At 39.0% G+C, this 13,278-nt stretch overlaps 1 protein-coding gene across 4 annotated transcripts in view; it reads left to right on the top strand.

Moving 5' to 3' along the window:
• Positions 1-13,278, top strand: part of NUFIP1 (nuclear FMR1 interacting protein 1) — a 53,658-nt gene that overhangs the window by 34,574 nt on the left and 5,806 nt on the right. For all 4 annotated transcript variants that reach the window (XM_054446372.2, XM_054446373.2, XM_054446374.2 and 1 more), the window contains exons 7-8: positions 1,138-1,331; positions 10,576-10,692. In XM_054446372.2, coding sequence (XP_054302347.2) covers positions 1,138-1,331; positions 10,576-10,692 — 311 coding nt within the window. The remainder of the gene's footprint in view (positions 1-1,137; positions 1,332-10,575; positions 10,693-13,278) is intronic.

Genomic DNA, 13,278 nt, shown 5'->3' with positions numbered 1-13,278 from the left:
GTGATCCGCGAATGCTGCTGTGATCGTTCCTCTGGAAGTTTTGTCTCAGAGGAGTACCTGGCCGTGTGAGGTGTCAGTCTGCCCCTACTAGGGGGTGCCTCCCAGTTAGGCTGCTCGGGGTTCAGGGGTCAGGAACGCACTTGAGGAGGCAGTCTGCCCGTTCTCAGATCTCCAGCTGCGTGCTGGGAGAACCACTGCTCTCCTCAAAGCTGTCAGACAGGGACATTTAAGTCTGCAGAGGTTGCTGCTGACTTTTTGTTTGTCTGTGCCCTGCCCCCAGAGGTGGAGCCTACAGAGGCAGGCAGGCCTCCTTGAGCTTTGGTGGGCTCCACCCAGTTCGAGCTTCCCGGCTGCTTTGTTTACTTAAGCGAGCCTGGGCAATGGCGGGCGCCCCACCCCCAGGCTCGCTGCCGCCTTGCAGTTTGATCTCAGACTGCTGTGCTAGCAATCAGCGAGACTCCGTGGGCATAGGACCCTCCGAGCCAGGTGCGGGATATAATCTCCTGGTGCGCCGTTTCCTAAGCCCGTCGGAAAAGCGCAGTAATCGGGTGGGAGTGGCCCGATTTTCCAGGTGCCGTCTGTCGCCTCTTTCCTTGACCAGGAAAGGGAACTCCCTGACTCCTTGGGCTTCCCGAGTGAGGCGATGCCTCGCCCTGCTTCGGCTGGCGCTCGGTGCTCTGCACCCACTGTCCTGTGCCCACTGTCTGGCACTCCCTGGTGAGATGAACCCGGTACCTCAGATGGAAATGCAGAAATCACCCGTCTTCTGCGTCGCTCACGCTGGGAGCTGTAGACCGGAGCTGTTGCTATTCGGCCATCTTGGCTCCAAAACCAGTTGGCCTTTAATGATAATACAACGCATCCCAATTTCAGAGGGATAACAATATGGGTAGAAATTTGCAGCATAGCATCAATAAGGTGTGGTATATTGTGGGGTACTGTCCTTCTAAAGTTCTATCATAGGCTTCCCTGTCTTTGAAAGTCACTGGAATTTGTTTTATTTTGGTCTCTTTAATGTACTAGGCTACAAGTGATCAATTTTACAACTAGGTTTCTTTTGTATCTAGTAGTCTTTTTCAAAATTTTCTTGGAAGGTCAGTGCCTTTTATATTAAAAATTGCCATTTTCTTACTCCAGCAAGATGAAGGGGATGTCCAGACATTCACAAATGGCAAAGATCAGAAGTCCTGGCAAGAATCACAAATGGAAAAACGACAATTCTAGACAGAGAGCAGTCACTGGATCAGGCAATCACTTGTGTGATTTGAAGCCAGAAGGTCCACCTGAGGCAAATGCAGATCCTCTTAGTGTTTTGATAAACAGTGATTCTGGTAAGCTAAACAGGAAAATAACGTATTTATAAGTGTATAGACAATGATGCTGAAGTTGATTATTCACAGCCTTGTTTGTGGAAAGTTTAATATCAAATGTATAACAGTGCAGAATGATGCTTTTGTTTTTGTTTTTAATAGGAGCATCTTGTTTAAAATGTCATTTCAGAACATCTTTTGAGTCTTGGGTGGGTACATGGGGCAGGGAGGCTATAGGAGAAAGACTGTATTTGCTGGATAATTTTCATTAGTATGATGTAATCTTAGAAATTTCTTAAGATTGTTTTGAATGTATTAATGCTGTAGATTCAAATTTGCCCAAATATGTGGATTTTCCCTTTACCTATAAAGCAGCAATTCTAATGGAAGTCAGTATACTTTATGCTACTGAGCATGAGCATGATCTCGGGCAGAAAATACTAATTCATTATGTTTGATTAGTACTGTTCTTCTTCAGAGCATAGATTATATTTATATATGTTTGTCCTTGAATTTCCTCTAAAACGTATAGGGCTAGTTAACTTGGTTATTAGTTGAAAAATAAAAGCATTAAAATGCTGCTGTCACATATAGATATCATTTAGCCTTTGAGACTCCATTTCTCTTCCTGAAAAATGAAATGTATATGTAAATATTTTTACTACCTTTTTCTCCAGTAACATTGTGAGGCTTTATCTAATTGCATATGCTTTGTACTGCAAAGAAATACCCAAAGATTATTAGTGAGTGAACTGACATTAGTGACATTGTAGATTTGATTGTAGGCTGTTTAGCTTGGATGATGTTGGCTTCTGTGATAATCACATGGCAAGTTTTTGAACTTACGAATGGCAAGAAAAGAGAGGATAACTAATTCGTTGACTGAATTAGGATGGAAAAAGATCATTGCATAAGGGAACATTAGGCTAAGTAGAAGATAAAATTTAATAACATTAATGATGATAAATTAATATCAACTAACACTTATTGAATAAGGCACTTACTGAGTTCTGTATGCTTTATATAGATGAAGTCTTCTTATGACAGCCTTTTACACATATACCATTACTGTTTCCATTTTAGAAATGAGGAACATAGAGACTAAGTATGTTTATGCCATTGAAAGTAATAGTAAAAAATGCAGTTACTTTTGCATCAACCTAATAGTTTATCTTAGTCATTCTGCTCATTAGTGGAAGAATGAGAATTTGAACATATGAGTCTCACTCCGCCAGTACACTACACATCCTCTAAATATGAAGTCTGAATTTGTGTAAAAAAAAGTACTGTTTGAGTCTAGGATCGTTGAGATGTGAGAGAGAGCAAGAAAAAGGCAGATGATATTTTGAGCCAGTGCTGAGTTTACTCTTGGGCACTGATTTTTTGTTTGTTTTCTTTCAAAAAATTTTAGAGAGAGCTCACATGCTTCTTCAGACTTGTAATGTGAGGCCTTGATGACAAAAGACCATCTGTACTCAAATATAAGCTTTTATGTCATTAAAACACTTAAAACACAAATGTGAAGACTACCATTATAATCAGTAAGTTACTAATTTGAAAATTATGTAATTCTTTTACTTTGTGCAGTTTTCTAAATGAACACTTGAAGGACTCTAAGACTGATATTGGATAGTCTTTGTTGTTCTTCATTTTGTTAACTTAGCTTTGGTAGATGATTAATTCTGTTTTCCCTTTTTTTTTTTTTAAAAAAAAGTAAAAAGTATTTCAATATATACTAATCTGGTAAAACACCAACTAAAAGACGATTGTATCTTGCTTCTATTTAAGCCTGTCTTAGTCCTCAGTAGATGCCTTAGACATGAGAAACAGTGGTAAATCCTCTCATCCTTATTGGTAGAAATAATTCAGTTGGCTTCTGAGGAGCAGTTGAAAGAGAGATCTCAGGCTGGGCACGGTGGCTCACGCCTTGTAATTGCAGCACTTTGGGAAGCTGAGGCAGGTGGATCAACTGAAGTCAGGAGTTCAAGACCAGCCTGGCCAACATGACGAAACCCCGTCTCTACTAAAAATACAAAAATTAGCTGGGTGTGATGGTACATGCCTGTAATCCCAGCTACTTGGGAGGCTGAGGCCGGAGAATCGCTTGAACCCACAAGGTGGAGGTTGCAGTGAGCTGAGATCGCACCATTGTGCTCAAGCCTGGGCAACAAGAGCAAAACTCGGTCTCAAAAAAAAAAAAAAAAGAAAGAGAAATCTCAAATAATTTTGTTTTGGTTTAAATGTTCAGACCCTTACCTATAATGAGGGTCAAGGATGGGAACATGCCTGTTTCGAGTGTCAAAGATGAGAACATATATCTTGAATATAAAAATTACCCATATAAACTACAAATTTATAATTTTGAATATTTAAAAATTTATTAATTTTTATAATATTGTATTATAACCAAGGAAATCACAATGCCAATGATCAAATTATGGTAGCTTAAGTTTGTAGGAAAGCTGTCATTTAAATTCACCTTATCCTTTACCTGGGATTTCCTCTGGACTTTGACATTTTCCAAATCTGTTTTAGACAAGGGGTTCTTAACCCCTGGGCACAGACTGGTACCCGGTACAGTTCCTTAGCCTGTTAGGAACCCCAGCGGGGAGCGGGGATGGGGAGGCGGGGAGCAACGAGCAAGCATGGCTTCATCTGTATTTACACCCATTCCCTTTTGCCTGTCTCACTACCTGTGAGCTCCGCCTCCTGTCAGATCAGCAGCAGCATTAGATTCTCATAGGAGCGTTAACCCTATTGTGAACTGTGCACATGAGGGATTTAGGTTGTGTGCTCCTTATGAGAATCTAATGCCTGATTATCTGTTGCTGTCTCCCATCATCCCAAGATGGGACTGTCTAGTTGCAGGAAAACAAGCTCAGGGCTCCCACTGATTCTACATTATGGTGCATTGTACAATTATTTTATATATTACAATGTAATAGTAAGATAAAGTACACAATAAATGTAATGTGCTGAATCATCCTGAAACCATCCCCAATCCACCCCCCACCCTCTGTCCTTGGAAAAATTGTCTTCCACAAAACTGGTCCCTCGTGCCAGAAAGGCTGGGGACCATTGTTTTAGGCCATAGGTTCTTTAACTTTTCACTGCAGGTATCGCTACGGACAGTCTATCCCCCTGTTTTCATATGTCCTAAGTCAGGCTTGTCCAAACCATGGCCCACAGGCCACATGCAGCCAAGGATGGCTTTGAATGCAGCCCAACAAAAATTTGTAAATTTCCTTAAAATATGAGATTCTTTTGTGTGATTTTTTTTTTTAAGCTCATCAGCTGTTCTTAGTGTATTTTATGTGTGGCCCAAGACAATTCTTCCAGTGTGGCCCAGGGAGGCCAAAAGACTGGACACCCCTGCTCTAAATATTCTCCACTCTCCAATACGTGCTTTCCACTTGTTTGGAGGCAGCTTCTCTTACCTTGGGCAAGAGCCAGCCAACCTTAAAATCTGGTTATTCAAGTTGTCAGTGGCAGGCCAGCCGCCAGCATTGTGATAACATGACCCACTGTTCTCATATGGCAGTTGATACTTTTCAGCACTAGCTCACTTTAATAATAAAGTTCTCCCTATTGCTTCCATTTTTTGCCTTTTTCTGGCTCAGAACTTAATCCAGACATCAGCACTCACATTTTAAACAAGATTCAAGTTTTAGAGGATCTTCATAACTTTCAGATCATGCTTGGAAAATCATTGCCTGGGTTCACCTTTTCTTTATTGTGTTTGGTGCCATGTGTACTCTCAGTAATTGTGCAGCTACTTTGAATTGAGAATTGACATTGTTTTGATGGGAAAGCCTTTTATTTAAAGAAGTCTCCCAATCGATCAGTTTTGAGTGTGGCTTATTGTCTGTCATTAGATTTCCTTACTAGCATATTTTTTTATTTCCTTGTGTATTCTGCTGACTGGCCTAACTTAAGGATTGTTTTTTCTTTGTTTATTTTGGTATCTCATTAGTTAGCATACAATTCATTTTGTTGCCATTGTTTAAATATATATGCAACAAGTTTATGGCTTTCTTAGCCTGTAGTTTTACACAGTAAGTCAGTTGTTTCAGCTAGGAAGAAAGCGGGTCAGTAAGGTGGCATTGAGCATCTGTGACTGAAGTGCCTCAGTATCCACAAGACAAAGGCAACCCAACTTATTAATCATTTGTTGAAATATAGCTATTGTCATAGAACACTGGGACATAAGTCTAACTATGCACTCACATAACCCAGGTTGTTTTAAAGGTAGGCATTAAAATAAGAAAATAAGCTGGCCCAGCACATCAGGTGTCATGGATACCCATTGGTAACTGTCTTCTTTGAGAGTTGGAGACTATAAAGCAAAGTCCCTATTTTTGAGGGTGACTTTGAAAATATATTGCATTTTTTAAAGAATACTTAATTGCAAATCTTGGGCTAGAGCATATAATTGTGCTTTGCTCCATAAAGGCAATAGGAAATCGTGGGATGGGGGTTGGTGGGCGGGGGGTACGGAGAAGTAAGTAAAGAAATAAGTTACAGAAAGAAGCCAGATAGGAAGCTTTTACAGCTGGTGTTTAGAGTGGACAAGGCATTCAAAGGGCAATGTTATTTTGCTGCTTTCCTTTGAGTGGGGATTTATAAGGTCCTGCGTTTGGCTTACCCAGCATTGTAATTCACTACAATGCCGAGGATTTCAAAGGAGTCTCCCTGCCTTCCAGAAACTCATAATCTAAGAATAACTTTTAGATCATTGCATTAGATTTTTTGGTGGGGGGGGATGGTGGGAACATGATGTGTATATACGAGAGAGAGAGGTGAGATTTACCCTAAGAAAAGTGTCGCTAATGTTTTAATGGTAAGAGAAATTGTTTGAGCTCGTATTTTATAAAAATGCTAAAGTCTGGTTCTATCAGATCAATTGCTGCTATCTCTATACTGGTATTTTCAGTTTAGAAAGATGTTTTAGCTGTTTTTATAAAATGAAGTTTCTTGAGTGTTTGTCAGCCAGTACAATGCCTTCAGCATAGTCTTTCCCGATAGGTGCTAAAAATGCCTGCATTAGAATTACTAGGTAGATCCCAGGGACTTTTCTTTCTTTTTTTTTTAAGATGAAAAGTTATTGTAGGAGATGTTCTGAGAGTGCCAAAAGGACAGTATTTTTCAGTGTTATTACATGTGGTTTGTCCCTTAAACATTTAACTGAGTGGAGAAGAAAAAATAGGGAAAGAGTTGTTTATTTGTGTGAATTTGTAACTTACCCTTTAGATAAGTCAAGTATAGTGAGCTTTGACACTCCTAGGAACAAGTACACCTAGCACTCTAATTGTGGTTTCCAAATACTATTCTCCAGGTAAAGGAACCACAGCCTGTTGGAGAAATGGCTGATTCTGGGGTTGGGACAAGGAAAATATAAGCTGAACCTAGAGCATCTCATAGCACCAGAAAGTAAGAAAATGCTCAAAAAATATGAAGATGTGGGTATGTCAGAAGGATACTAGAAAGAGTTCCCAAGGGCCAAAGTTGGAACAATTGGTGCCACAAAATAAATAATAATAAATTATAACCCTCAGAATAGAATAAATACCCATGAGTCTATACTGATATGAGTGCCTAAATAAATAAATAAATAAATGTGGGGGAGGAGAGATAAGTCTTTCTTACAAAATAATTCTAATTATTAAATGTAGAAGAAATGAGAGAAATAGCAAGTCAGCATTAGAGCACCACAGTAATAATTGTTTTTGGCAAGATCCACTGATGAATGGTAAAATTAGTGGTGAAACATTAAAATGAAACAATATTTGTTATAGCCTCAAAATATCTCCTCCCAAAATATTTATTAATTACAATAATTATTAATTACCATGGTTTTAACATATGTCCAAAATTCTTTGATATTCCTTACTTTAGAGTTGAAGCTTAATTCTTCTTCCCTGGAGTGTGAGCTAAACTTAGTAGCTCATTTCAAGAAATAGAATAATGAAAGAGAAAAATAGTAACTTTGTAATAGAGAAAGCAGGCAGACCATCAGGTGGTCAAGGTCAACATTACCAGTAATAAGTCCTACTGATATCATGGACCTGGGTTGTGATGAGAAGGGCACATCTCTGTGGTATTCCTCCCCAAAATCCATAGCCTCAGTCTAATCTTCAAAAATGTCAGACAGACCCAAACTGAGGGACATTCTAAAAACACCTGACAATAATCTTCAGAGTATCAAGTTCATGAAAAACAAGGAAAGACTGAGAAACTGTCACAGATTTAGAGAAGATTAAGGAGTCATGACAACTGAATGCAATGTAGTATAGCAGATTGTATCCTGGAACAGAAAAAAGGACGTTAGTGGAAAAGCTGGTGAAATTACATTACAGTCTGTAGTTTAAATACTAGCGTGGTACCAGTGTTAACTTCTTAGCTATCATAAAGTACTTTGGTTATGTCAGATGGTAACATTAGGGAAGCTGGATGAAGGATATATGGAGACTCTGTACTATCTTTGCAACATTTATATAAATCCAAAATTGTTTCAAAATACAAAGTTTAAAAAAGAAGGGAGCAGGGAAAGGACATTAAAGCCTTGCCCTTGGCTTCATGAATTGGATTGTGAAGAATACAGTTTTCCAGAGTCAATTTCCCTGTGTTTTAATTTTTTTCTGTTATTTTCTGATTATAAAAGTAATACAGAAAATGTGGGAGCTGGGCATAGTGGCTCACGCCTGTAATCCCAGCACTTTGGAAGGCCAAGGTGGGCAGATCACTTGAGGTAAGGAGTTCGAGACCAGCCTGGCCGACATGGTGAAACCCTGTCTCAACTAAAAATACAAAAATTAGCCCGGTGTGGTGGCAAGTGCCTGTAATTCCAGCTGCTTAGGAGGCTAAGGGGAGAATCGCTTGAACTCAGGAGGTAGAATGCACTGCACTCCAGCCTGGGCAGCAGAGTGAAACTCCGTCTCAAACAAAAACAAAAACAAAAAAACAATTATAAAGATGATTGAAGCTGAGTAAAATAATAGAGAATGGTGGTCAGAAAAAGGGGATATGCGCTTTTATCTGAAGTGATCAGTAAAAGCATCTCTGATAAGGTGACGTTAAGACATCTGAATGAAATGTGGGGCTGATACCTAAGGGAATAGCAGTCAAGGCAGAGAGACTGTCACAGTCACCCCAGCCTTTAGTGACTACAACCCTCATCAGTCAGCAGCCAGCAACATCAAGACAATACCCTCCATCAGCAAAAATATCACAACCTCCTGAAGTCTCAGATGAGTTTTAGCATTTTTTAGCAATGAAATATTTTTAAATTAAGGTACATTTTTTAAGACATAATGCTATTGCACACCTCATATGCTGCAGTGTAGTGTAAACATAACTTTTATATGCCCTGAGAAACCAGAAAATTTGTGTGACTTGCTTTATTGCCATATTCATTTGATTGCAGTGGTCTGGAACCAAATCCACAATATCTCCAAGGTATGATTGCATATCAAATAACTGTTTGGAGTTTTACTATAAAAGGGAGGAAAGAAATGGAGCTATAACTGGGAGACATTATTAGCATTATTGTGGACCATAAAAACACTTTGATAGGATGGCTTCATTTTAAGAAGACTTTATTTGTCTGTGGGAAGCATTCTAGCTCACTGATAACAATTTGGATTTGGAGTCAGATAGCCAGGCTTTAAATTTGACCCAACTGATTTAGTTATCTTAAGGAAAAGTTACTCAAATTCTCTGGATTTTTATTTCATCACTCATCACATACCTCATAAGGATTAGGTCAGATCATGCTTTTGAAGAGCATAATATTCAAGTATTACTGTACTTTTTGTTACCTCTCTTTGAGTCTTGGAAATAAATGCTACAGTTTGGTCTTTCATCATTCAACCAATGAATGGAAAGTCTCCATACTAACACTGTGGTGGATTTCTGCTTAATCTACTAGTAATTCACATAAACTTCATACTTTCCTTTCCCTTTATTAATCAAGGAGAAAAGGTAATTTAGCTTAAAATTGACAAGGAGTACTTTTATAGGTGTGATGGTGTGTAGTGAGGAGAGAGGATTTAGCTTCATCCAGCAGAAGGTGGCAGTTGAACATTCACATAGAAAGATATTCCCATTTCCTACTGGCATGCTTTGGTTTCCCCTAGACTGACTTGGTGAACATTAAATGCTTAGTCTTGAAACATTTTATATTGGTTTTGGGTTGAGTTGGTTAATTAAATAGACAAATTACTTATTGTCTTCAATGAGGCCTTATTTTTATTGGTTGTCTAGAATAGAGTTAATAGATTTTTAGAGCTGCCAAAAAGAAATGTAATAGGTGGTGTCCTGGGGCTACAACTAGGCTTGCTGGGCCTGGATCAAACACTTTACATTTGGCAGGCACTTTAGTATTATGCTTGGTAAATTCTCATGGTTGCCTTGTTTATTTAAGTTCTTAGAAGTTTTAAATAATAAAAACTTTGGGTGGGCTGGTCACAGTGGCTCACACCTGTAATCCCAACACTTTGGGAGGCCAAGGCAAGCTGATCAACTTGAGGCCAGGAGTTTGAGACCGGCCTGGCCAACATGGTGAAACCCCATCTCTACTAAAAATACAAAAAATTAGCTGGGGATAGTGGCACACGCCTGTGATCCCAGCTACTTAGGAGGCTGAGGTAAGATAATTGCTTGGGCCTGGCAGGCAGAGGTTGTGGTGAGCCGAGATTATGCCACTGCACTCCAGCCTGTGTGACAGAGCAAGACTCTGTCTCTAAAAAAACTTTGGGTGGATTAATTTCAGCATTACTGTTTGACTAAGCCTATAGAATGCTTTGAATATTATTTGGATCCCAAAAAGCAGTCTTAAAAACAGTTAAAAGCATAGGTATTTTAATACTTCATTTATTTCTAAACCTAATTTTCAGAGGCAGTGATCCCAATCCAGTGAAGTTAAATAAAGTTTGGGCCTTCCTACTACCTGTAAATGAACAGCAAAGACTACGTAATTAAGTTAATTAGAGTATACTCAGATTGTATAACCTGTGAAGCATGCTAAGTAACTGAGCTCTATATAGCTTCCTTTTCCCCCACTGTCTCCTCTGGGGCAAATGGTTTCTTGGCCCATGAAGATGTCTAAACCAAGGGGAAGTGTTTCTGGCCCCCTAGAATTAGTTTTTTGGAAAGATTAAGGAAATGATCAGAAATTACTTAATTTTCACTAACAAATGAGGGAGTGGGGGATGGTCAGCTTTTTTATGGTGGTAGATGTTTTGAATCTGACTTCTTTTCCCTTCAGAGTCTGATAAGGAGGAGAAACCACAACGTTCTGTGATACCCAAGGAAGTGACACCAGCCCTATGCTCACTAATGAGTAGCTATGGCAGTCTTTCAGGGTCAGAGAGTGAGCCAGAAGGTAAGTCATGGTGTGTGTTGTTACAGGGTTTTGTTTTGTTGCTTTTTGCCTTTGGTGCATGCTGCGCATTAATAACATCCAGGATGTGCATTCTTTATTTGGTTTTCAAATTCCTTTTCCATTTGAATCAGAAGTAAAGTTAACATGGGTTAAAGGACCTCTGGAGTAATAAAGAAATGTGTTGCTACTCTGGGAATAAAAAAGCAAAAAATACAATATAATGAAAGAATAGGAAGGAAAAGAGAAAATATCCACTAACAGAATTGAAGAAAATTCTAAAAGAAATGGCAAAAAGAAAATTCATTTTTTTCTCTCTGCTCTCAAGAACCCTTGTTATAACGTGTTTATAGCATCTTTGGTAGATGGTGAGAGATCCTTTATGACAAAGAGTGTGATACAATTTTTTTAATGCATATAGGGCATTGTTCTTCCTAGAGCATATTTACATAAATTATCTCATTTGGAAAACACAGCAACCTTATACTTTTGTCCACATTAGCTTGTGCATTTTAAAGGTCGGAAGAAATTGAATCTTTTCAAGAGTCTTTCTGAGAAGTCAGTAATGTTCAGGATACATGTCTTACCTTTAAAGATGATGTTACAGATGGTAATGTGTGAGGCTTCATTGTGAAATTTAATTGTGATAAACCAGTTTAATTTCCTTCAGCATCTCTTTCAGGGCTACCTGAAAGAGCCGTGAGTAGGCTCTTGATCTGATGCAGTGTAGCAGTTTTTAATCCAAGGTTTATATCAATAATCCAGCATATGTTTAATGAATAAATCTATGTTCCACTATTGTGGACACCTGGCTCTGTGTGGTCATTTTATTTAGACTTTACTGGCCGTGAGAGAATTCATGTGTATGTCTCAGGACAAGATGTGTAATCAAAGTAGGAGCTGTACTGAGGATAAGAATACAGGTCTAAAAGTGTTTATATAGAATGAAGAGAAGATGCAAATGTAATTGGATGGGCCGGGTACGGTGGCTCACGCCTGTAATCCCAACACTTTGGGAGGCTGAGGAGGGTGGATCACCTGAGGTCAGGAGTTTGAGACCAGCCTGGCCAACATGGTGAGGCCCCATCTCTACAAAAAATACAAAAGTTAGCCGGGCATGGCAGTGCGTGCCTGTAGTCCCAGTACCCAGGAGGCTGAGGCAGGAGAATTGCTTGAATCCAGGAGACAGAGGTTGAGTGAGGTGAGATTGTGCCACTGTACTCCAGCCTGGGTGACAGTGAGACTCTGGCTCAAAAAAAAAAAAAGAAAAGGAAATGTAGTTTGATGGAGATGGCAGCACTTTTAATGTTGACTAGGCTAGAGATAATCAATGTTTATGTATTTGGAAGATGTTGAATAAGGAGCCGTTAGGCTTTAATATGAAAAATGATGTTTATATGTATCTGTAACATGGGAAGTTTTTTCTTTTCTAAGTGGGCCATGGCTTACTATGGTAGCTTCTTAATAGCTACTTGAATTTTGAAATATAAGCTACTTTGGCTTTATCAGAGTATTCCTTAACAGATGGTTGCCTCATTTTAATTTTAAGAAAAACAGCATTTTTTTGTGCTCTTGTTTCTCATACGTTGGTATGAAGATGGAGTTATTCTTTAAACACATATTACATTTCCTACTTATCAGTTGTATTCATAACAGGTGATAGCAAAGAAAACTATTACCAGAATTACAGAATCCCATAAAAACAGGCTGGACTAATGCTTGCTTCTCTGTTTCTTAAGATGGAACAGTATTTTTATACTCATGTCTTCATTTTGAGACTGGCATCATTTTAAATTGGAAGAAAGGGAGGAAACTGGAAGGGATCTTTGAGATCACCTCTTTATTTTATAGAACCTTAAGCATGGAAAGGATAAGCTTGGTTGGGCATGGTGGCTCATGCCTGCAATCCCAGCACTTTGGGAGGCCGAAGCAGGTGGATCACCTGAGGTCAGGAGTTCAAGACCAGTCTGGTCAACATGATGAAACCCCATCTCTACTAAAAATATAAAAATTAGCCTGGTGTGGTGGGTGCATCTGTAATCCCAGCTACTCGGGAGGCTGAGGCAGGAGAATTGCTTGAACCCAGAAGGCGGAAGTTGCAGTGAGCCAAGTTTGCACCACCGCACTCCAGCCTGGGCGACAGAGTGAAACTCCATCTCAAAAAAAAAAAAAAAAAGGAATAAGCTTGGCAAGCTGGTATGTAGCAGACCTGACATATAGGTTTGGAGTCTTAAAAGTCCAAAGAAGCCAACTTTCATTGCCTTCCATTATAGTCTTTCTCTCTTTGGCATTTACTGTCATCCTGCACAGTAATGCGTAGACTTTTCTCTTATAGATAACAAATGATATTATCTGTTAAACTATATATAAGATTTTGTATAAATATATTTTGACTAATTGTTAAAATGTCCTGCTTTAAGGAAAAAACCCTTGCTTCACATTCCTAAGTCTTAAGAATTATTTTATATAGTTTGAATTCAGCTTTATTAAGCCATCCAGGTCACTAGCAAATTTCTAGCTTTCAGTATTAATTCTGGGCTCTAGAATGGGATATTGACACATAGGGAGTTTTAAATAAATAAACCAAGG

The sequence above is a fragment of the Pongo pygmaeus genome, chromosome 14, assembly GCF_028885625.2.
Source record: "Pongo pygmaeus isolate AG05252 chromosome 14, NHGRI_mPonPyg2-v2.0_pri, whole genome shotgun sequence".
Taxonomy (NCBI): Eukaryota; Metazoa; Chordata; class Mammalia; order Primates; family Hominidae; genus Pongo; species Pongo pygmaeus.
This window is presented reverse-complemented; position numbering and strand designations above follow the sequence as displayed.